We start from the raw sequence: 25002 nt of genomic DNA, 5'->3' as shown, positions 1-25002 counted from the left end.
CTGTGTGTGTGTCTGTGTGTGTGTCTGTGTGTGTGTCTATGTGTGTGTGTCTATGTGTGTCTGTGTGTGTGTGTCTGTGTGTGTGTCTGTGTGTGTGTGTGTGTCTGTGTGTATGTGTCTGTGTGTGTGCCTGTGTGTGTGTCTGTGTGTGTGTGTCTGTGTGTGTGTTTGTCTGTGTGTGTCTGTGTGTGTGTGTCTGTGTGTGTGTGTGTCTGTGTGTGTGTGTCTGTGTGTGTGTGTCTGTGTGTGTGTGTGTCTGTGTGTGTGTGTGTGTCTGTGTGTGTGTCTGTGTGTGTGTCTGTGTGTGTGTCTAAATCTGTGTGTGTCTGTGTGTGTCTAAATCTGTGTGTGTGTGTCTGTGTGTGTGTCTGTGTGTGTGTGTGTGTCTGTGTGTGTGTCTGTGTGTATGTGTCTGTGTGTGTGCCTGTGTGTGTGTCTGTGTGTGTGTGTCTGTGTGTGTGTTTGTCTGTGTGTGTCGCTTGCGTGAGTGGGCGGGTTCACGTCGCGCTGTCTTTGACCTTTGAACACAACAACCCACACGAGCAGAGCAGGTGAGGCGTGCGGGCGCCTGTGTGGGTATGTCTGTGTGTGTGTGTATGTCTGTGTGTGTGTCTGTGTGTGTGTGTCTGTGTGTGTCTGTGTGTGTGTGTCTGTGTGTGTCTGTGTCTCTGTGTGTCTGTGTGTGCATGTCTGTGTGTATCTGTGTGTGTGTGTCTGTGTGTGTGTGTCTGTGTGTGTGTTTCTGTGTGTGTGAGTGTGTCTGTGAGTGTGTGTCTGTGTGTGTGTGTCTGTGAGTGTGTGTCTGTGAGTGTGTGTGTGTCTGTGTGTGTCTGTGTCTGTGTGTGTGTCTGTGTGTCTGTGTGTGTGTGTCTGTGTGTGTGTCTGTGAGTGTGTGTCTCTGTGTGTGTCTGTGAGTGTGTGTCTCTGTGTGTGTCTGTGAGTGTGTGTCTGTGTGTGTGTGTCTGTGAGTGTGTGTCTGTGTGTGTGTCTGTGAGTGTGTGTCTCTGTGTGTGTCTGTGAGTGTGTGTCTCTGTGTGTGTCTGTGAGTGTGTGTCTGTGAGTGTGTGTCTGTGAGTGTGTGTCTGTGTGTGTCTGTGAGTGTCTGTGAGTGTGTGTCTATGAGTGAGTGTCTGTGAGTGAGTGTCTGTGAGTGAGTGTCTGTGAGTGTGTGTCTGTATGTGTGTGTCTGTGTGTGTCTGTGTGTGTGTGTCTGTGTGTGTCTGTGTGTGTGTCTGTGTGTGTGTCTGTGTGTGTGTGTCTGTGTGTGTGTCTGTGTGTGTGTCTGTGTGTGTGTCTGTGAGTGTGTGTCTGTGAGTGTGTGTCTGTGAGTGTGTGTCTCTGTGTGTGTCTGTGAGTGTGTGTCTCTGTGTGTGTCTGTGAGTGTGTGTCTGTGAGTGTGTGTCTGTGAGTGTGTGTCTGTGTGTGTCTGTGAGTGTCTGTGAGTGTGTGTCTGTGAGTGTGTGTCTGTGAGTGTGTGTCTGTGAGTGTGTGTCTGTGAGTGTGTGTCTGTATGTGTGTGTCTGTGTGTGTGTGTCTGTGTGTGTCTGTGTGTGTGTCTGTGTGTGTGTCTGTGAGTGTGTGTCTGTGAGTGTGTGTCTGTGAGTGTGTTGTGTGTGTCTGTGAGTGTGTGTCTGTGAGTGTGTGTCTGTGAGTGTGTGTCTGTGCCACTTAGTGGCGAATGGCGGTGGGTGGCTGGGTGGGTGGCTAAGTGGGTAAGTGGGTGATTCAGTGGGTGAGTGGGTGAGTTGGTGGCTGAGTGGGTAGGTGGCTGGGTGGGTGGGTGGCTGAATGGGTGGGTGGGTGAGTGAATGAGTAGATGGGTGAGTAGGTGAGTGGCTGGGTGAGCGACTGGGTGAGTGGGTGAGTGAATTAATGAGTAGGTGCGTAGCTGATGATGGGGGTGAGTGGGTTGGTGAGTGAATGGGTGAGTGGCTGGGTGATTGAATGAGTGGGTGAGTGAGTGTGTGCGTAGCTGAGGATGGGGGGTGAGTGGGTGTGTGTTGCTCAGAACGGGTGGGGCAGGTTCACAGTTTCTGTTCTTGTTTAGCACCAATAGTTTTTTGTGGAGGATGGGCATTGTTCAAGTGGAAATTTTTTTATTTAAATCCTTTATATTAAGTTCGCTTGCTTGCTTACGACCGTGCAAATCTTTCGGTCGTTTTTTAACCCACTTCCCGTGATCCAATCGAGCTGATATTTTCCACACAGACTCGTTGTGCGAGACAATTAATGTTCGTGAACATTTTTTTTCCAAAATTTTACACTTTTTAGGGAAAACAAATTAAATATTTAATTACCAATTGCTTAATGCTGCCATGCAATCATCTGACCCATAGGTGGCAGCCATCTCAAGCCAGAGGACGAGAGGACTCTAGCCGCCACGCATATAAAGGATTTATAGTGAACAACTTTGTTTTTACGGGTTATACTTGTTTTTTCTTCTTGTTCTTCCTGATCCTGCGACGACTTTTGCGACGCCAGTTCCACTTCGTAGGTAGGAGGAGCAGTCGTGGTGTAGCAGATGATCATCATCATGGCAGTGTGAGTCTATGGGCAGTGTTGAGTCTATGGTGCAGTGTTGAGTCTATGGGTAGTGTTGAGTCTATGGGCATTGTTGAGTCTATGTGCAGTGTTGAGTCTATGGTGCAGTGTTGAGTCTATGGGCATTGTTGAGTCTATGGGCAGTGTTGAGTCTATGGGCAGTGTTGAGTCTATGGGTAGTGTTGAGTCTATGGGCATTGTTGAGTCTATGGGCAGTGTTGAGTCGATGGGCAGTGTTGAGTCTATGGGCAGTGTTGAGTCTATGGGTAGTGTTGAGTCTATGGGCATTGTTGAGTCTATGGGCAGTGTTGAGTCGATGGGCAGTGTTGAGTCTATGGGCAGTGTTGAGTCTATGGGTAGTGTTGAGTCTATTGTGCAGTGTTGAGTCTATGGGCAGTGTTGAGTCTATGGGCAGTGTTGAGTCTATGGGCAGTGTTGAGTCTATGGCGATGTTGAGTCTATGGCGATGTTGAGTTTATGGGCAGTGTTGAGTCTATGGGCAGTGTTGAGTCTATGGTGCAGTGTTGAGTCTATGGGCAGTGCTGAGTCTATGGGCAGTGTTGAGTCTATGGGCAGTGTTGAGCTATGAGCAGTGTTGAGTCTATGGGCAGTGTTGAGTCTATGGGCAGTGTTAAGTCTATGGGCAGTGTTGAGTCTATGGTGCAGTGTTGAGTCTATGGTAGTGTTGAGTCTATGGCAGTGTTGTGTCTATGGGTAGTGTTCAGTCTATGGGCAATGTTGTGTCTACGGGTAGTCTTGAGTCTACGGGTAGTCTTGAGTCTATGGTGCAGTGTTGAGTCTATGGTGCAGTGTTGAGTCTGTTGTGCAGTGTTTAGTCTGTGGTGGAGTGTTGAGTCTATGGCAGTGTTGAGTCTATGGTGGAGTGAGTAGGCGGGTGGGTCGGTGGTGGAGTGTTGAGTCTCTATGGCAGTGTTCAGTCTATAGGTGGCAGTGTTGAGTCCATAGTGCAGTGGTGAGTCTATGGGGCAGTGTTGAGTCTATGGTGCAGTGTTGAGTCTATGGGTGCAGTGTTGAGTCTATGGGTGCAGTGTTGAGTCTATGGGTGCAGTGTTGAGTCTATGGGTGCAGTGTTGAGTCTATGGGTGCAGTGTTGAGTCTATGGTGCCGTGTTAAGTCTATGGTGCCGTGTTGAGTCTATGGTGGAATGTTGAGTCTATGGGTGCAGTGTTGAGTCTATGGGTGCAGTGTTGAGTCTATGGGTGCAGTGTTGAGTCTATGGTGCCGTGTTGAGTCTATGGTGGAATGTTGAGTCTATGGGTGGCAGTGTTGAGTCTTTGGGTGGCAGTATTGAGTATATGGTGTAGTGTTGAGTCTATGGGTGGCAATGTTGAGTCTATGGTGGTGTGAGTAGGCGGGATGGTGGGTGGTGGAGTGTTGAGTCTATGGGTGGCAGTATTCAATCTATAGGTGGCAGTGTTGAGTCTATTGTGCAGTGTTGAGTCTATAGGTGGCAGTGCTGAGTCTATGGTTCAGTATTGAGTATATGGTGCAGTGTTGAGTCTATGGGTGGCAATGTTGAGTCTATGGTGGTGTGAGTAGGCGGGTTGGTGGGTGGTGGAGTGTTGAGTCTATGGGTGGCAGTATTCAATCTATAGGTGGCAGTGCTGAGTCTATGGTTCAGTATTGAGTATATGGTGCAGTGTTGAGTCTATGGGTGACAGTGTTGAGTCTATGGGTGGTATACACAGGGTGACTTCTGTCATTGTCTAACGTGCTGAGTGCTGAGTGAGCGATGGAATCGGGAATTCCTCTGCCCAGGCAGAGTCGTGGAGCTCCTCTGGTTTCACTCTGGGATGGCCTCCTGCTCCTGCCTGCTGATGATGATGCTGCTGCTGCTATTGGTGTCCCTTGCAGGTATGAGAGTTGCAGCCTCTGTGTGTGTGCGTCAGTCTATGGGTCTGTGTGTGTGTCAGTCTATGGGTCTCTGTGTGTTTGTGTCAGTCTATGGGTCTCTGTGTGTGTGAGTGTCGGGGTCTGTGTGTGTGAGTCAATGAGTATGTGTGTCTATGGGTCTCTGTGTGTATAAGTCAGTGGGTCTATGTGTGTGTGTCTACCGGGTCTCTTTGGGTCTGTGTGTGCGTCAGTCTATGGGTCTGTGCGTGTGCAGTCTTTGGGTCTCTGTGTGTGTCAGTCTATAGGTCTCTGTGTGTTTGCCACTCTATGGGTCTGTGTGTGTGTGAGTCTATGGGTCTCTGTGTGTGTGTCAGTCTATGGGTCTCTGTGTGTGTGTCAGTCTATGGGTCTCTGTGTGTGTGTGAGTCTATGGGTCTGTGCATGTGTGAGTCTATGGGTCTATGTGCGTGTCAGTCTATGGGTCTGTGTGTGAGTCTATGGGTCTCTGTGTGTGTGAGTCTATGGGTCTCTGTGTGTGTGTCAGTCTATGGGTCTCTGTGTGTGTGTGAGTCTATGGGTCTCTGTGTGTGTGTCAGTCTATGGGTCTCTGTGTGTGAGTCTATGGGTCTGTGCATGTGTGAGTCTATGGGTCTATGTGCGTGTGAGTCTATGGGTCTCTGTGTGCATCAGTCTATGGGTCTCTGTGTGTGTGAGTCTATGGGTCTCTGTGTGTGTGTCAGTCTATGGGTCTCTGTGTGTGTGTGAGTCTATGGGTCTGTGCATGTGTGAGTCTATGGGTCTATGTGCGTGTGAGTCTATGGGTCTCTGTGTGCATCAGTCTATGGGTCTCTGTGTGTGTGAGTCTATGGGTCTCTGTGTGTGTGAGTCTATAGGTCTCTGTGTGTGTGAGTCTATAGGTCTCTGTGTGTGTGCGTCTATGGGTCTCTGTGTGCGTCAGTCTATGGGTCTGTGCGTGTGTTAGTCTATGGGTCTCTGTGTGTGTGAGAGTCTATGGGTCTGTGCATGTGTGAGTCTATGGGTCTGTGCATGTGTGAGTCTATGGGTCTGTGCATGTGTGAGTCTATGGGTCTCTGTGTGTTTGTCAGTCTATGGGTCTCTGTGTGCGTCAGTCTATGGGTCTGTGCGTGTGTGTGAGTCTATGGGTCTCTGTGTGTGTGAGTCTATGGGTCTCTGTGTGTTTGTCAGTCTATGGGTCTCTGTGTGTGTGTGAGTCTATGGGTCTCTGTGTGTGTGTGTCAGTCTATGGGTCTGTGCGTGTGTGAGTCTATGGGTCTCTGTGTGTGTGTCAGTCTATGGGTCTCTGTGTGTGTGTGAGTCTATGGGTCTGTGCATGTGTGAGTCTATGGGTCTATGTGCGTGTGAGTCTATGGGTCTCTGTGTGCATCAGTCTATGGGTCTCTGTGTGTGTGAGTCTATGGGTCTCTGTGTGCGTCAATCTATGGGTCTGTGCGTGTGTTAGTCTATGGGTCTCTGTGTGTGTGTGAGTCTATGGGTCTGTGCATGTGTGAGTCTATGGGTCTCTGTGTGTGTGAGTCTATGGGTCTCTGTGTGTGTGTGAGTCTATGGGTCTCTGTGTGTGTGTGAGTCTATGGGTCTCTGTGTGTGTCAGTCTATGGGTCTCTGTGTGTGTGTGAGTCTATGGGTCTCTGTGTGTGTGTGAGTCTATGGGTCTCTGTGTGTGTGTGAGTCTATGGGTCTGTGTGTGTGAGTCTATGGGTCTGTGCGTGTGTGAGTCTATGGGTCTCTGTGTGTGAGTCTATGGGTCTGTGCATGTGTGAGTCTATGGGTCTATGTGCGTGTGTGAGTCTATGGGTCTGTGTGTGCGTGAGTCTATGGGTCTGTGCGTGTGTTAGTCTATGTGTCTGTGTGTGTCAGTCTATAGGTCTCTGTGTGTTTGCCACTCTATGGGTCTGTGTGTGTGTTAGTCTATGGGTCTGTGTGTGTGTCAGTCTATGGGTCTGTGTGTGTGTGAGTCTATGGGTCTATGTGCGTGTGAGTCTATGGGTCTGTGCGTGTGTGAGTCTATAGGTCTCTGTGTGTGTGCCACTCTATGGGTCTCTGTGTGTGTATCAGTCTATGAGTCTCTGTGTGTTAGTCTATGGGTCTGTGTGTGTCAGTCTATGGGTCTCTCTGTGTGTGTGAGTCTATGGGTCTGTGCGTGTGTGAGCCTATAGGTCTCTGTGTGTGTGCCACTGTGTGTGTATCAGTCTATGAGTCTCTGTTTGTGTGTTAGTCTATGGGTCTGTGCGTGTCAGTCTATGAGTTTATGGATCTCTGTGTGAGTCTAGGAGTGTCCCAATAAGTCTATGTGTCTCGGTGTGGGTCTACGGGTCTTTGTGTGGTGAGTCTATGAGTCTCTGTGTGATGATCTATGGGTCTCAGTGTGGGTCTTTGTGTGGTGAGTCATGGGTCTCTGTGCCAGTGTATGGGTCTCTGTGGGTCTATGGGTCTCTGTGTGAAAGTATGGGTCTCTGTGTGAGTCTCTGGGTCTCTGTGTGAGTCTATGGGTCTCTGTGTGATTCTCTGGGTCTCTGTGTGAGTCTATGGGTCTCTGTGTGAGTCTCTGGGTCTCTGTGTGAGTCTATGGGTCTCTGTGTGAGTCTCTGGGTCTCTGTGTGAGTCTATGGGTCTCTGTGTGATTCTCTGGGTCTCTGTGTGAGTCTATGGGTCTCTGTGTGATTCTCTGGGTCTCTGTGTGAGTCTATGGGTCTCTGTGTGAGTCTACGGGTCTCTGTGTGAGTCTACGTCTCTCTGCGCGAGTCTCTGGGTCTCTGTGCGAGTCTATGTCTCTCTGTGCGAGTCTACGGGTCTCTGCGTGAGTCTGTCTCTCTGTGTGAGTCTCTGGGTCTCTGTGCGAGTCTATGGTTCTCTGCACGAGTCTACGGTTCTCTGCACGAGTCTATGTGTCTCTGTGTGAGTCTATGGGTCTCTGGGTGAGTGTATGGGTCTCTGCGTGAGTCTCTGGGTCTCTGCGTGAGTCTATGGGTCTCTGTGTGAGTCTATGGGTCTCTGTGTGAGTCTATGGGTCTCTGTGTGAGTCTCTGGGTCTCTGTGTGAGTCTCTGGGTCTCTGTGTGAGTCTATGGTTGTCTGCGTGAGTCTATGGGTCTCTGTGTGAGTCTATGGGTCTCTGTGTGAGTCTATGGGTCTCTGCGTGAGTCTACGTCTCTCTGTGTGAGTCTACGGGTCTCTGTGTGAGTCTCTGGGTCTCTGTGTGAGTCTCTGGGTCTCTGTGCGAGTCTACGGTTCTCTGTGCGAGTCTATGTCTCTCTGTGCGAGTCTACGGGTCTCTGCGTGAGTCTATGGTTATCTGCGTGAGTCTCTGGGTCTCTGTGCGAGTCTATGGTTCTCTGCACGAGTCTACGGTTCTCTGCACGAGTCTATGTGTCTCTGTGTGAGTCTATGGGTCTCTGGGTGAGTCTATGGGTCTCTGTGTGAGTCTATGGGTCTCTGTGTGAGTCTATGGGTCTCTGTGTGGGTCTATGGTTCTCTGTGTGAGTCCTACTGGTCTCTGTGTGATTATATGGGTCTCTGTGTGAGTCTATGGGTCTCTCTGTGAGTCTATGGGTCTCTGCGTGAGTCTCTGTGTCTCTATGTGAGTCTATGGGTCTCTGTGTGAGTCTCTGGGTCTCTGTGTGAGTCTATGGGTCTCTGTGTGAGTCTATGGGTCTCTGTGTGAGTCTCTGGGTCTCTGTGTGAGTCTATGGGTCTATGTGTGAGTCTACGGGTCTCTGCGTGAGTCTACGGGTCTCTGTGTGAGTCTACGGGTCTCTGTGCGAGTCTCTGGGTCTCTGCGTGAGTCTCTGGGTCTCTGCGTGAGTCTATGGGTCTCTGTGTGAGTCTCTGGGTCTCTGTGTGAGTCTACGGGTCTCTGCGTGAGTCTTCGAGTCTCCGAGTGACGAGGCTGAATCTGGCCCGGTAAGCGTTTCGGCAACAACTCGGTCGGCGATTCTCATCCGCCCAGCCGACGCCGCCGGCGCCGCGGGCGACTCCGGTCTCACGGTGACCACGGAGCGGAGAGTCTTCGCCACGCCCGGCGGTCGAGCCGTCCTGGCTTGCAGCTTCAGCAGCAGCGGCTGGGAGCCGGGCGCCCGGCCACTCGTGGAATGGAGTCGGCTGAGAAATTCCACCGAGGAAAAGGTTCGTGTCGGTTCCCGGGCGTCGCGCATTTCCTCGCCCCCAAATGGCCCCAATGTTTGCGAGGGAGCGCTCCGTCCCATGCTGCCGTGTCCAAAAGGGTTTCCGTTGCATGTGCGTTGCCTGGGAGTTCCGAGTTCATTGCGTGTGCGTTGCGTGTGCGCTGCGTGTGTGCGTTGCATGTGCGTTGCCTGCGAGTTCTGAGTTCATTGCGTGTGCGTTGCGTGTGCGCGTTGCCGTGTGCGCATTGCCGTGTGCGCGTTGCCGTGTGCGCGTTGCGTGTGCGTTGCGTGTGCGTTGCGTGTGCGTTGCGTGCATCCAACAGATCCGCATCCCCCAGAATGGTTACCGGTGATATGAAGGGAAGAACGAAAGTTAACTTAACGACCCTCGTCTTGAACGCACACCAGAGGTCGCAAACGGGTTTTGATTCCTTACTCCTCGTACCCGGCCGCACCAGGGCCGCAAATGGGTACCCGTTCCCTACCCGAAATGAGTGACAAACGGTGACTCACCAGTGACTCACGGCCTACCCGTACCCGTACCCTACCTGAAATGAGTGACAAACGGTGACTCACCAGTGACTCACGGCCTACCCGTACCCGTACCCAGCCGGGTACGGGTAGCCGGGTATCGGGTAGGGTACAGGTATCGGGTACCCGGTTGCGACCTCTGACGCACACTCCGCCGCTGTGCATCCGACAGATCCTGGTCGCCCAGAAGGACTCTCCAACGCGGACGCTCGCTCCGCGGGTCGAGTGGAGTGGCGACCTCGGCGGCTGCAACGCCACCATCGCCATCGTGGATGTCGACCGGTCTGACGTGGGCTCCTACGTGTGCCACGTCACCGACCCGCTCCGCTACAGAGAGGGGCGCAGCAGCGTGGAGCTGGTCATGGTGCCGGCGGGAGTGGAGACACAGACAAGTAGGAACAACACGTGTGATTTGTCTTCTTCTTGGTTCTTTCGGTAAAGTCATCACGTAGAAGGGAAGTAATGAAATAATAAAATAATCAAAATAAAACATAATAAAATAATTATTCTTGGTTCTTTCGGTAAAGTCACGTAGAAGGGAAGCAATAAAATAATAAAAATAAAACATAATAAAATAATTCTCACGACGTTTCGGCCACAACGCAAGCAGCCGTCCTCAGGAGGTGAAGAATGAAACATCACCAAGCTTGGAGCCAGCTTAAATATACGCAGACCTACCCGCGTCGTATGAGTGTTAACACTGCGTCCGTGTGTTGGCGTGCGCGTGTGTTCTGTCCACATCGCAGCGCCCACGCTGCCCTCGAACGGCAACCTGCGGGTGCGCACGTCCGGCGCGGTGTCCGTCCGGGCGGGGGTCGCCGCCATCCTCGAGTGCTCCTACTCGTGCGGAGCGACCCACGTGCAGGACACGGCGGTGGTGGTGGAGTGGTGGCGCATGCATGTGCCCACCAGCGAGAAGGTGGGTGGTGGTGGTGGTGGCAGTGGCGGTGATGGCGGTGCTGGTGGCGGTAGAGGTGATGGTGGCGGCGGTGGTGGCGGTGGCGGCGGTGGCAACAGCGGCGGTGGTGGTGGTGGTGGTGGTGGAAACATTTAGGCTGGCCTGCCTACGATCCATCCTGGGTTTAACCTGCAGGCTGGATTGTGTGAGGAGCTCACAAATCCTTGAAATATCTGGGCAAAGTCCCATCGGTGAGCTCCTCCGGCAGGCAAGGCTGCGTTGGCTGGGTCATGTAGCCCGCATGCCCAGCCACCGCATGCCTAAACAGCTTATGTTCGGCCAGATCGAGGGGGCTAAATGGGCGCGGCACGGGCTAGAGAAGAGATGGAGTGACGTGGTACAGGAGGACGTGGAGCTGAGTGGACTTGTCGATAACTGGTACCAGCGGTGTCAAGATCGGCCTCTGTGGAGGAGGCTCGTGAAGGACGCTACTGGGCAGTTGGAGGCAGTCGCCCTCCAACAACAACGAAGGGCGGAGGAGCGACGCTCACAACAACAAGCGGAGCGCCGGGTGGCTAAAGCACAGCAAGTTGGCACAGTAGGGGGCACAGGTGGTGCATCAGCCAGTCATCTCGGTCATCTCGGTCAGTCGACCCGTGGCACCTGCTGGGTCTGCCCCGTGACCTCCTGCCAGCGGGCGTTCGACACTTCACGTGGCCTCAAGGTGCACCTAGCCTGGCACAAGCGTCGTGGTGACGTCACCGCCACTTAGTGGCGAATGGCGGTTGTTGTTGTTGTTGGTGGTGTTGGTGATGGTGGCGGCGTTGATGGTGACGGTGGTGGTGGCGCTGGTGGTTGTGGTGGTGGTGGTGATAATGGTGGCGCTGGTGGTTGTGGTGGTGGCGTCCGTTTTCCACACCGAGCGCTGTGATTCTACCGTCTGCAAAGCTTCGGCTCGTCTCTGTCGCCCCTCCACTCCTCCTCGCCCCTCCCCTACCACCTCCCCTACTCACCCCTCTACCGTGACCCCCTCCCCTACCCCCTCACCTACCCCCTACTCACCCCTCTACTGCTGTCAACCCTTTGCCGTACCCTGGAACGGCCCCTTGCCATCCAGCATCCAGCGTTGTCACCGCACAGCAGTTAACCCGTGGCACTCGCTTCATTGAAGCTGTCATCATAGCAGTCAACCCGCAAGGTTTAGCCCGAATTCTTGTACAGCGACGGTGCGTTTTCAGGTCCATACGGCGTACACCCGTCTGTGTAGTGCTGTTCCACTAGCGGATTGGCACCACGTTCTGTGTCCACGTGACTAACCCGTCACCGTGGCAGCGGCGAGATGCAACGACGCAACATTTATATATTTTACGTGATCGAACCCAACAGACATTAAAAAAAAAACCCCATCGACAACAATAGGCTCAGTCAACCATTCTACACAACAAAGACTCATTTCCTGGCAGCGATTTCAGCCGCACCACCTCTATATAACAATAGGCTCAGTCAACCATTCTACACAACAAAGACTAATTTCCTGGCAGCGATTTCAGCCGCACCACCTCTATATAACAATAGGCTCAGTCAACCATTCTACACAACAAAGACTAATTTCCTGGCAGCGATTTCAGCCGCACCACCTCTACATAACAATAGGCTCAGTCAACCATTCTACACAATAAAGACTCATTTCCTGACAGTGATTTCAGCCGCACCACCTCTACATAACAATAGGCTCAGTCAACCATTCTACACAACAAAGACTCATTTCCTGGCAGCGATTTTAGCCGCATCACCTCTACATAACAAAAAGGCTCAGTCAACCATTCTACACATCAAAAACTCATTTCCTGGCAGTGATTTCAGCCGCACCACCTCTACATAACAAAAGGCTCAGTCAACCATTCTACACAACAAAGACTCATTTCCTGGCAGCGATTTCAGCCGCACCACCTCTACATAACAAAAGGCTCAGTCAACCATTCTACACAACAAAGACTCATTTCCTGGCAGCGATTTCAGCCACACCACCTCTACATAGCAATAGGCTCAGTCAACCATTCTACACAACAAAGACTCATTTCCTGCCAGCGATTTCAGCCACACCACCTCTACATAACAAAAAGGCTCAGTCCCTTTTACATGCACCTTTACATCAGCCGCACCTAGTCTACGCAACAAAGGCTCATTCCTAGCAGCGTGCTTCAGCCGCACCGAACCTCACAGAAACAATATCCAGGGCCTACCTTGGCTCCCCCACCCTCAACCAGTATATATACAAGGACTGTTTTCTTGGAATTTCTCTCACTTGATACAGCAGTCGTGCTGTGACGGTTCCACCTGAAGACGGAAGCTGCTTGTGTTGCCTCTGAAATGTCGTGATTTTATTTTATTTTAATTTTACTACGTGACTTTACTGAAAAAACCTAAGAATATGAATACTAGCCACGCGTTCAACTAACCGGGTTGCGTTCCCCATGTGCGCAAGATTTTGGTGATGGACGGATCCACGCATCTCTACAACCTGAGGGCCGAGTGGATCGGCGACACGGGCACCTGCAATGCGTCCATCGTGCTCAGGTGGGTGGCCTTGCAGGGCGCTTCTCTGTCTCTCTGTGTCAACTCGCTGGGCAACGGCGGCAATGTTGGCCAGGAAATTAATGAACGTGTTGGGCGGTACAGCGGTAGTACGCGCTATACAAATATGTATAGACAGGAGACTCAATTATCCACGCCAATGATGGGCAGGATGGCCGCGAATGATCCGAAAAATATGAAACCGTTTTCCGCGGATCTATTTGCAAAAGCCACAAAAAAATTTGTTTTTACGCATTTCGCAACTAGTACTAATCCCATACCTGCATTTCCCATAAATATGCTAAATTCCTCTTGATATGCAAATTATTTTGTCAAGGCGCCCTTCCCCCTTCCAACCCAGCAGCTTAAATATACGCTGCCAAGCCTGGTGGTGTTTCATTCAGACGCTGTCTCCCCGACAGACCTGTTCTCCACCTGAGGACGGCTGCTTGCGTTGTGGCCGAAACGTCGTGAGAATTGTATTTTATTATGTTTTATTTTTATTATTTTATTACTTCCCTTCTACGTGATGACTTTACCGAAAGAACCAAGAAGATGAATCCCTGCAGTCACGAAAAGTTTTAAATCGAAATAAAACTACCCATAGACTCAACACTGCCCATAGACTCAACACTGCCCATAGACTCAACACTGCCACCCACAGACTCAGCACTACACATAGACTCAGCACTACCCATAGCCAAGCATGGTGGTGCTCATTCAGACGCTGTCTTCTCGACAGACCTGTTCTCCACCTGAGGACGGCTGTTTGCGTTGTGGCTGAAACGTCGTGAGAATTATTTTATTATGTTTTATTTTTATTATTTTATTACTTCCCTTCTACGTGACTTTACCGAAAGAACCAAGAAGATTTTTTCTAAATTTACACCTATTATAATGGGTGTACTAACGATGGATGATGCGCATGCTCAGTGATGATGACACTTTCCTGGCTCCCGCCCACTAAGTGGATGATAGCAGAGCCACAGCCAATCAACATCAAGCAAACTCTGACCTTTGGCCACAGCCAATGGGGAGACGAGTCAGGGTCGTGGTCCCGGGAGCCTACGATGGAGTCTGGAAGATTCCATGGAGGCGAACCAGGATTGGTGGAAAGGTACCACGTGACCCGGGTATTAAATAGGGGTGGAGACGAACGACACGTGGTCAGATCTGGAACGAGCGGAGGGAGAGGCCACGCGGGAGCGGGGTCCAGGCTGCCACGTGGTCCAGGCTGCCACGTGGTCCGGGCTGCCACGTGGTCCGGGCTGCCACACGTGGTCCAGGCTGCCCCACGTGGTCCAGGCTGCCACGTGGTCCAGTCTGCCCCACGTGGTCCAGGCTGCCACGTGGTCCAGGCTGCCACGTGGTCCAGGCTGCCACGTGGTCCAGGCTGCCACGTGGTCCAGGCTGCCACGTGGCCGCGCGTGTCTCTCTCTCTCTATCCCTCTCTCGCTGTCTGTCTGTCAGCAGCGTGAAGGATTGTTGTAAAGAAAGACAAATAAAGACCGGATTCCAGAAGTTGCTTCCACGACCTTCATTACATTGGTGACAGAAGTGTCTCTTGACCTTCATTACACCGTGTTCCATCGCGTGCAGAGACGTGCGGGAGAACGACACGGGCAGCTACCTCTGTGACGTCCTCCTGCTGCCCGCCTACAACGAGGGACGGGGCCTGCTGAAGTTGGAGGTCGCTGGCAGCAGCGGTGAGCGGAGCGGCCATCGGACACCCACCTGACCCCCCCCCACCCACCTCATATACAGAGACTCCTCCTCTACTACTCTGATTCGAAGAACACAGGATGAGATGTTACTATCCTTTGTGCAAGCACTTCCAAGAGTTCATGAACAGTGAGCCTGGTGACATTTGGGGAGCGCATCATCAGTATTGAACCTTTGGGTCCCAAGGTGTTTCGGCCTTTCACACGATACACCCTCCCCAAAGGCGGCCAGCGACAGGGTGATCAATCCTACGCTTGCGTCCCATTCCCAATTAGTCGTAGGAGTTGCCTTGTTGTTGGTAGCCAACATCCCATGGGGCTATGCACGGCAGGGGCGTCCTCCTCCCTGAGTCAAGCATTGTTGACTGCATACCTCCTGGCCCTCTCACTTTGGGGCCCAGCTGGGGTCTTTCCTCTTCATCCAGAGCCACTGACTGCGGAAAAGTCACGGAGGTAAAATAAATAAGTAATAAATAATAAAAATAATAGAAGTCAAATAAAAATTCTAAATCGCGACGTTTCGGAGGCAACACAAGTGTCCGTCATCAGTTGTGGGACTGTCACAGCCAGAATTACTGTATCCAGTAAGGCAACATTCCAAGAGGTGAGCTCTTAAATACAAGTTAAGGGGGACGGGGAGGGGGGAGGGGATTTTCTGAATGTGGAAGCCAATGAATGTACGGTAATTCTGGCTGTGACGGTCCCACAACTAAAGACGGAGACTTGTGTTGCCTCCGAAACGTCGTGATTTAATTGAGTTATTTTCATTTTTTGTTTGTTTATTTTTTATTTTTTTTATTTTTCATCTACGTGACTTTACCGAAAAAACCGAAGAGTATGAATCCTTGCAGTCACGAAAGCTTCACATCTAGAATCCTCCACTTACGGACATTCGACTTACAGACTTTCTACTGACGAACATTCTACTAACTCATCCACTTACAAACATTCGACTTACGGATTTTTTACTTACAAACATACAACTTACGGATTTTTTACTTGCAAACATTCTACTAACTCCTCTACTTACAAACATTCGACTTACGGATTTTTTAACTTACAAACAAACAAACAACTTATGACCTTTCTACTTACGAACATTCTACTTACGGATGTTTTACTTACAAACATTCGATTTACGGATTTTCAACTTACGAACATTTCAACTTCCGATCTTTCAAACATACTAACAAATTCTCTCCCCCGTAATGTTCAGTTGCAGTATGTTCGGAACAGAGAGTTGTAAGTTCAATAGATGGCGGTGGAGGCATCTACATCTGTAGAACATGAAGAACCAGTGGCATCTACATCTACAGAACGTGAAGTACTAGTGGCATCTACATCTGTAGAACGTGAAGAACCAGTGGCATCTACATCTACAGAACGTGAAGAACCAGTGGCATCGACATCTGTAGAACATGAAGAACCAGTGGCATCTACATCTGCAGAACATGAAGAACCAGCGGCATCTACATCTGTAGAACGTGAAGAACCAGTGGCATCTACATCTGTAGAACGTGAAGAATCGGTGGCATCTACATCTACAGAACGTGAAGAACCAGTGGCATCTACATCTACAGAACGTGAAGAACCAGTGGCAGCTACATCTGTGGAATGTGAAGAACCATTGGCATCTACATCTGTAGAACGTGAAGGACCAGTGGCATCTACATCTGTAGAACGTGAAGAACCAGTGGCATCTACATCTGTGGAATGTGAAGAACCATTGGCATCTACATCTGTAGAACGTGAAGAACCAGTGGCATCTACATCTGTAGAACGTGAAGAACCGGTAGCATCTACATCTACAGAACGTGAAGAACCAGTGGCATCTACATCTACAGAACGTGAAGAACCAGTGGCATCTACATCTGTGGAATGTGAGGAACCATTGGCATCTACATCTGTAGAACGTGAAGAACCAGTGGCATCTACATCTGCAGAACATGAAGAATCAGTGGCATCTACATCTGCAGAACATGAAGAACCATTGGCATCTACATCTGTAGAACGTGAAGAACCAGTGGCATCTACATTTGTAGAACATGAAGAATCAGTGGCATCTACATCTGCAGAACATGAAGAACCAGTGGCATCTACATCTGCAGAACATGAAGAACCAGTGGCATCTACATCTGTAGAACGTGAAGAACCAGTGACATCTACAGTGAGGGAAAAAAGTATTTGATCACCTGCTGATTTTGTACGTTGGCCCACTGACAAAGAAATGGTCAGTCTATAATTTTAATGGTAGGTTTATTTGAACAGTGAGAGACAGAATAACAACAACAAAATCCAGAAAAACGCATGTCAAAAATGTTATGAATTGATTTGCATTTTAATGAGGTAAATAAGTATTTGACCCCTCTGCAAAACATGACTTAGTACTTGGTGGCAAAACCCTTGTTGGCAATCACAGAGGTCAGACGTTTCTTGTAGTTGGCCACCAGGTTTGCACACATCTCAGGAGGGATTTTGTCCCACCACTCCTCTTTGCAGATCTTCTCCAAGTCATTAAGGTTTCGAGGCTGACGTTTGGCAACTCGAACCTTCAGATCCCTCCACAGATTTTCTGTGGGATTAAGGTCTGGAGACTGGCTAGGCCACTCCAGGACCTTAATGTGCTTCTTCTTGAGCCACTCCTTTGTTGACTTGGCCATGTTTTTTGGGTCATTGTCATGCTGGAATGCCCATCCACGACCCATTTTCAATGCCCTGGCTGAGGGAAGGAGGTTCTCACCCAAAATTTGACAGAACCAGTGGCATCTGTGTGTGAGAACGTGAAGAATCAGTGGCATCTACATCTACAGAACGTGAAGAACCAGTGGCATCGACATCTATAGAACGTGAAGAACCAGTGGCATCTACAGAACGTGAAGAACCAGTGGCATCTACATCTACAGAACGTGAAGAACCAGTGTAATCTACATCTACAGAACGTGAAGAACCAGTGGCATCTACATCTACAGAACGTGAAAAACCAGTGGCATCTACATCTACAGAACGTGAAGAACCAGTGGCATCTACAGAACGTGAAGAATCAGTGGCATCTACATCTACAGAACGTGAAGAACCAGTGGCATCTACATCTGCAGAACGTGAGGAAGCAGTGGCATCTACATCTACAGAAGGTGAAGAACCAGTGGCATCTACATCTTCAGAACGTGAAGAACCAGTGGCATCTACATCTGTAGAACGTGAAGAACCAGTGGCATCTGTGTGTGAGAACGTGAAGAATCAGTGGCATCTACATCTACAGAACGTGAAGAACCAGTGGCATCTACATCTATAGAACGTGAAGAACCAGTGGCATCTACAGAACGTGAAGAACCAGTGGCATCTACATCTACAGAACGTGAAGAACCAGTGGCATCTACATCTACAGAACGTGAAGAACCAGTGGCATCTACATCTATACAACATGAAGAACCAGTGGCATCTACATCTACAGAACGTGAAGAACCAGTGGCATCTACATCTACAGAACATGAAGAACCAGTGGCATCTACATCTGTAGAACACGAAGAACCAGCGGCATCTACATCTGTAGAACGTGAAGAACCAGTGGCATCGACATTTGTAGAACGTGCAGAACCAGTGGCATCTACATCTACAGAACGTGAAGAACCAGTGACATCTACATCTACAGAACGTGAAGAATCAATGGCATCTACATCTGCAGAACGTGAAGAATCAATGGCATCTACATCTGTAGAACGTGAAGAACCAGTGGCATCTACATCTACATCTGTAGATGTAGATGCCACTGGTTGGTAAGGACAACTTGAAACAAAAACAGTTCTGAAGTAATGTGTCTTCAATGTAGTATAGCAGTGTAGTATATAGTGTAGTGCAGAGTGTAGTGTTTAGTATTATAAAGTGTAGTGCATAGTCATCACGTGAATGCCGTCGTGAGCGGTGCCAAGCGCAGCGTCTCGCTGATCGCTGCGTTCTTTGACGTCGAGGCGTATTTGTGAACAACAGGTCGCGTTCCAGATGCAAATCATACACAAAACGGTCATCGTTATCGGCGCATCAAAACGCTAGTGGGTGTGACGATTTAATCCAATTGGCTGGGATGTCGGCGTGGTGGAGGGCTTCACGACAACAGATTTGACCAATTGTGCATCGTAATATAATATACTTATTGGCCGTAGAAATGTACGCGTCCAAATAATACATCTTCTTGGTTCTTTCGGTAAAGTCGCCACGTAGAAGGGAAGTAATAAAATAATAAAAATTAAAATACAATTCTCACGACGTTTCGGCCACAACGCAAGCAGCCGTCCTCAGGTGAAACCAGGTCTGTCCCTTCTACGTGACTTTACCGAAAGAACCAAGAAGATGAACCCCTGCAGTCACGAAAGAAGCTTTAAATCGAAATAAAATAATATTACATGAGCATATTATTTTATTATATTATGATATTATATTATTATTTATATTTTCATTACTTTATTAGTTCCCTTCTACGTGATGACTTTACCAAAAGAACCAAGAAGATGAATCCCTGCAGTCACGAAAGAAGCTTTACATCGAAACAAATAATACTTCTAAGTTTGGCCTGTTAGTCCATGACGATATGAACGCACGACCGAATGAATGAACAAATGAACGCACGAATGAGTAAGCGAACGAACACATCAACAGACGAATGACTGAGCACACCAAACAAGGAAGGATCGAAGGCACGAACTCTCCTCTACCGTTTTGTTTCCTGTCCAGAGACCCCCAGCGGGAGGGAAGAGGAGGATCGCTCGAGGGTCAACGCCGTCGTCATCGCCGTCGTCATCGGCATCGTCGCTGCCCTGGCCGGCGTCATCATCGCCGCCGTTGTGTACTTCGTTTGCAAGTGAGCGGCGTACGCGACGTAGTGTAGTGTATAGTGTAGTGTATAGTGTAGTGTAGTAGTGTAGTGTATAGTGTATAGTGTAGTGTGTAGTGTAGTGTAGTAGTGTATAGTGTAGTGTAGTAGTGTAGTAGTGTATAGTGTAGTGTAGTGTATAGTGTAGTGTATAGTGTAGTAGTGTATAGTGTAGTGTATAGTGTAGTGTATAGTGTAGTGTAGTAGTGTATAGTGTAGTAGTATATAGTGTAGTGTATAGTGTAGTGTGTAGTGTAGTGTGTAGTGTATAGTGTAGTGTATAGTGTAGTGTAGTGTATAGTGTAGTGTGTAGTAATGTAGTGTAGTATATAGTGTAGTGTATAGTAGTGTAGTGTAGTGTATAGTGTAGTGTATAGTGTAGTGTATAGTAGTATAGTGTAGTGTATAGTGTAGTGTAGTAGTGTATAGTGTAGTAGTATATAGTGTAGTGTGTAGTGTAGTGTATAGTGTAGTGTATAGTGTAGTGTATAGTGTAGTGTAGTGTATAGTGTAGTGTGTAGTAATGTAGTGTAGTGTATAGTGTAGTGTATAGTAGTGTAGTGTAGTGTATAGTGTAGTGTATAGTAGTATAGTGTAGTGTATAGTGTAGTGTATAGTGTAGTGTAGTAGTGTGTAGTGTAGTGTATAGTGTAGTGTGTAGTGTAGTGTGTAGTATAGTGTGTAGTGTAGTGTGTAGTGTATAGTGTAGTGTATAGTGTAGTGTATAGTGTAGAAACACAGACTCCACATATACAGCAGCAGGCATCAGGGTCGGTTTTGAACCCACGACCTCCTGCATACCAGGCGAGGTAGTCAACATCTCCTAGACATTTCAGTAACAAAGACCACATTAACGTGAATGCGCGCGGGCGGTAATTCCGTTTACACCATTGGAACCTCATTTGCCAGTAAAAAATATGATAATTGGTTCTTTACCCTTCTATCTGGCAACAAAACTGACACCTTTTTTTTTTACCCCGAGCTCTCATACTCTGATGGTGCATTGTCTTTGAGTTGTGCGGCTTTTGGCGTCATCTGGTCCAACACCATGTGAGACTAGGCTCTAAGGAAAGCTGTCTCGGGTGTGGACCAATAAACTTCAAGGACAGTGCACATACATTATCAGAGTTGTGTGTTTTGTTTGCATTATGGCTGCAGGTATTGTGGTCTATGCAAACATGACTCCTTGTAGTAAAAAAGGTGTCAGTTTTGTTGCCAGATAGAAGGTTAAAAAACAATTATGATAATTCCGTTGTTTGTGTATATTTTCTCCTGTTGTGTTCATCGTTTCAGGAGAATGCGAGAGAGTCAAGAAACGCAGCCGCAAAGCTCCGCTGGGTGAGTGGGCGGGTGTTTGTGATCCACTGCTGGATGAAGGCTTCATGTAGTCCCAGCCGTAATCCTTCACCCAAAGCAATTACACTGCTCCATCTCCACAGCTCCCTCCCCCCCCCCGTTAGCTGCCAGTCCGAGTCTATGGGTGGCAGTGTTGAGTCTATGGGTGACAGTGCTGAGTCTATGGGTGGCAGTGTTGAGTCTATGGGGGGCAGTGTTGAGTTTACGGTGCAGTGTTGAGTCTATGGGTAGTGCTGAGTCTATGGGCAGTGTTGAGTCTATGGTGCAGTGTTGAGTCTATGGGCAGTGTTGAGTCTATAGGTGGCAGTGTTGAGTCTGTCGGTGGCAGTGTTGAGTCTCAGTGTTGAGTCTGTGGGTGGCAGTGTTGAGTCTGTGGGTGGCAGTGTTGAGTCTGTGGGTGGCAGTGTTGAGTCTCAGTGTTGAGTCTATAGGTGGCAGTGTTGAGTCTATGGGTGACATTGTTGAGTCTCAGTGTTGAGTCTGTGGGTGGCAGTGTTGAGTCTATGGGTGGCAGTGTTGAGTCTATGGGTGGCAGTGTTGAGTCTATGGGTGGCAGTGTTGAGTCTATGGGTGTCAGTGTTGAGTCTCAGTGTTGAGTCTGTGGGTGGCAGTGTTGAGTCTGTGGGTGGCAGTGTTGAGTCTCAGTGTTGAGTCTATAGGTGGCAGTGTTGAGTCTATGGGTGGCAGTGTTGAGTCTATGGGTGACATTGTTGAGTCTCAGTGTTGAGTCTGTGGGTGGCAGTGTTGAGTCTATGGGTGGCAGTGTTGAGTCTATGGGTGGCAGTGTTTAATCTATGGGTGGCGGTGTTGAGTCTCTGACAGTGTTGAGTCTATGGGTGTCAGTGTTGAGTCTATGGGTGGCAGTGTTGAGTCTATGGGTGGCAGTGTTGAGTCTATGGGTGGCAGTGCTGAATTCACGACCTCCTGTAGACCGGACGAGGTAGTCAACATCTCACCACAGGGATGGAGACGCAGACTCCAAATGAACAGCAGCAGGCATCGTCAGGGTCTAGGATTGAATCCATGAGCGAGTTGGTGAGTGGTGAGTGATGAGTGAGTGGGTGAGTGAGTTGGTGAGCGATGAGTGAGTTGGTGAGTGAGTTGGTGAGTGAGTTGGTGAGTGAGTTGGTGAGTGATGAGTGAGTTGGTGAGTGATGAGTGAGTTGGTGAGTGATGGTTGAGTTGGTGAGCGGTGAGTGAGTTGGTGAGTGAGTTGTGAGCGATGAGTGAGTTGGTGAGCGGTGAGTGAGTTAGTGAGTGAGTTGGTGAGTGATGAGTGAGTGGTGAGTGATGAGTGAGTTGGTGAGTGAGTTGGTGAGTGGTGAGTGAGTGAGTTGGTGAGCGGTGAGTTGGTGAGTGATGAGTGAGTTGGTGAGTGATGAGTGATGAGTGAGTGAGTGAGTTGGTGAGTGAGTTGGTGAGTGAGTTGGTGAGTGGTGAGTGAGTTGGTGAGTGATGAGTGAGTGGTGAGCGATGGGTGAGTTGGTGAGTGATGGTTGAGTTGGTGAGTGGTGAGTGAGTTGGTGAGTGATGGTTGAGTTGGTGAGTGATGAGTGAGTTGGTGAGTGAGTTGGTGAGTGATGAGTGAGTTGGTGAGTGAGTTGGTGAGTTGGTGAGCGATGAGTGAGTTGGTGAGCGGTGAGTGAGTTAGTGAGTGAGTTGGTGAGTGATGAGTGAGTGGTGAGTGATGAGTGAGTTGGTGAGTGAGTTGGTGAGTGATGAGTGAGTGAGTTGGTGAGCGGTGAGTTGGTGAGTGATGAGTGAGTTGGTGAGTGATGAGTGATGAGTGAGTGAGTGAGTTGGTGAGTGAGTTGGTGAGTGAGTTGGTGAGTGAGTTGGTGAGTGGTGAGTGAGTTGGTGAGTGATGAGTGAGTGGTGAGCGATGGGTGAGTTGGTGAGTGATGGTTGAGTTGGTGAGTGGTGAGTGAGTTGGTGAGTGATGGTTGAGTTGGTGAGTGATGAGTGAGTTGGTGAGTGAGTTGGTGAGTGATGAGTGAGTTGGTGAGTGAGTTGGTGAGTGATGAGTGATGAGTGAGTTGGTGAGTGAGTTGGTGAGTGATGGGTGAGTTGGTGAGTGAGTTGGTGAGTGATGAGTGAGTTGGTTAGTGAGTTGGTGAGTGATGAGTGAGTTGGTGAGTGAGTTGGTGAGTGATGAGTGAGTTGGTTAGTGAGTTGGTGAGTGATGAGTGAGTTGGTGAGTGTCGCTGCTGTTTTTGTTCCTTCACATTCAGTGACGATCGGAGCGGCGAAACGAGGATCCCTCTGCAGGCGAGTGATGTACACACTACACACACACGCAGCGCATACATCTTTTATATATATATATACACATTGTGTACATGCGTAGTGCACACAACGTACACGGACACTACGCACGCATAGTGTACACACGAAATGTAAATGAAGAATACGCTTGCACGATGCACATGCTTAATGTACAGAATGCACACACACAGTGCATACAACACGTATGGATATTGTGTACATGCACAATGCACACAATGTATAGACATCTTCTTGGTTCTTTCGGTAAAGTCACGTAGAAGGGAAATAATAAAATAATAAAAATTTAACATAATAAAATACAATTCTCACGACGTTTCGGCCTGGCACAGCAGTAAATCCATGGCACTTGCAAGGTCTGTCCCGTGACCTCCTCCTCATGCACCTAGCCTGGCACAGCAGTAAACCCATGGCACCTGCAGGGTCTGTCCCGTGACCTCCTCCTCCTGCACCTAGCCTGGCACAGCAGTACAACCCATGGCACCTGCAGGGTCTGTCCCGTGACCTCCTCCTCATGCACCTAGCCTGGCACAGCAGTCAACCCATTGCACCTGCAGGGTCTGTCTCGTGACCTCTTCCTGCACCTAGCCTGGCACAGCAGTCAACCCATGGCACCTGCAGGGTCAGTCCCATGACCTCCTCCTCATGCACCTAGCCTGGCACAGCAGTCAACCCATGGCACCTGCAGGGTCAGTCCCATGACCTCCTCCTCATGCACCTAGCCTGGCACAGCAGTCAACCCATGGCACCTGCAGGGTCTGTCCCGTGACCTCCTCCTCATGCACCTAGCCTGGCACAGCAGTCAACCCATGGCACCTGCTGGGTCTGTTCCGTGACCTCCTCATGCACCTAGCCTGGTACAGCAGTCAACCCATGGCACCTGCAGGGTCAGTCCCATGACCTCCTCCTCATGCACCTAGCCTGGCACAGCAGTCAACCCATGGCACCTGCAGGGTCTGTCCCGTGACCTCCTCCTCATGCACCTAGCCTGGCACAGCAGTCAACCCATGGCACCTGCAGGGTCTGTCCCGTGACCTCCTCATGCACCTAGCCTGGCACAGCAGCACAACCCATGGCACCTGCATGGTCTGTCCCGTGACCACCTCCTCATGCACCTAGCCTGGCACAGCAGTCAACCCACGGCACTTGCAGCGTCTGTCCCGTGACCTCCTCCTCATGCACCTAGCCTGGCACAGCAGTCAACCCATGGCACCTGCAGGGTCTGTCCCATGACCTCCTCCTCATGCACCTAGCCTGGCACAGCAGTCAACCCACGGCACCTGCAGGGTCTGTCCCGTGACCTCCTCCTCATGCACCTAGCCTGGCACAGCAGTCAACCCACGGCACTTGCAGCGTCTGTCCCGTGACCTCCTCCTCATGCACCTAGCCTGGCACAGCAGTCAACCCATGGCACCTGCTGGGTCTGTCCCGTGACATCCTCCTCATGCACCTAGCCTGGCACAGCAGTCAACCCATTGCACCTGCAGGGTCAGTCCCATGACCTCCTCCTCATGCACCTAGCCTGGTACAGCAGTCAACCCACGGCACCTGCTAGGTCTGTCTCGTGACCTCTTCATGCACCTAGCCTGGCACAGCAGTCAACCCATGGCACCTGCAGGGTCTGTCCCATGACCTCCTCCTCATGCACCTAGCCTGGCACAGCAGTCAACCCATGGCACCTGCAGGGTCTGTCCCGTGACCTCCTCCTCATGCACCTAGCCTGGCACAGCAGTCAACCCATGGCACCTGCTAGGTCTGTCCTGTGACCTCTTCCTCATGCACCTAGCCTGGCACAGCAGCACACCTTGAAGACACCAGTTCGCACGTTTATGACCTCGTGTGTCCTGGATGATTTCCCCACAGACACCGCCAGACGCCACCGCTGCTGCTGCTGCCGATGATGATGACGATGATGATGACGGTGGGGATGCCGACGATCAATAAGAGGCTGGGGATGTTGACGAGGAGTCTCTCGCTCTGAGGAGTTGACGAGGCAGCGGCTTTGTGTCGTCTGTGTGGTGTAGTGTGTGTGGTGTAGTGTGTGTGGTGTAGTGGTGTAGTGTAGTGTGTGTGGTGTAGTGTGTGTGGTGTGGTGTGTGTGGTGTAGTGTGTGTGGTGTAGTGTGTGTGTTGGTGTGGTGGTGTGGTGTGTGTGGTGTGGTGTGTGTGGTGTAGTGTGTGTGGTGTGGTGTGTGTGGTGTGGGGTGTGTGGTGTAGTGTGT

The 25002-nt window shown here is 50.0% G+C and overlaps 1 protein-coding gene across 1 annotated transcript; it reads left to right on the top strand.

The window, feature by feature from the left end:
* Positions 1 to 542: 542 nt before the first annotated feature.
* Positions 543 to 24912, top strand: LOC133339259 (uncharacterized). The gene is made up of 11 exons (XM_061547402.1): positions 543 to 551; positions 4321 to 4416; positions 8380 to 8555; positions 9258 to 9477; positions 9832 to 10004; positions 12469 to 12560; positions 14157 to 14263; positions 19004 to 19130; positions 20436 to 20480; positions 22730 to 22766; positions 24645 to 24912. Exons 2-11 carry the CDS (start codon positions 4356 to 4358, stop codon positions 24723 to 24725), a joined length of 1119 nt encoding a protein of 372 aa, XP_061403386.1. The 5' UTR covers positions 543 to 551; positions 4321 to 4355; the 3' UTR covers positions 24726 to 24912.
* The last annotated feature ends 90 nt before the right edge of the window (positions 24913 to 25002 follow it).

Source organism: Lethenteron reissneri, unplaced genomic scaffold (assembly GCF_015708825.2).
Source record: "Lethenteron reissneri isolate LAM-NWPU_2019-01 unplaced genomic scaffold, ASM1570882v1 scaffold_171, whole genome shotgun sequence".
Taxonomy (NCBI): Eukaryota; Metazoa; Chordata; class Hyperoartia; order Petromyzontiformes; family Petromyzontidae; genus Lethenteron; species Lethenteron reissneri.
Note: the sequence above shows the minus strand (reverse complement) of the source record. Positions and strands in the feature narration are given on the sequence as shown.

Excerpts from the sequence above, each read along its gene's own strand:
- LOC133339259 (XM_061547402.1), top strand. The coding sequence starts at position 4,356 with ATGGCCTCCTGCTCCTGCCTGCTGATGATGATGCTGCTGCTGCTATTG. Across the intron at positions 19,131-20,435 it reads GTTGTGTACTTCGTTTGCAA|GAGAATGCGAGAGAGTCAAG; the intron begins GTGAGCGGCGTA and ends TCATCGTTTCAG. Across the intron at positions 22,767-24,644 it reads AAACGAGGATCCCTCTGCAG|ACACCGCCAGACGCCACCGC; the intron begins GCGAGTGATGTA and ends ATTTCCCCACAG.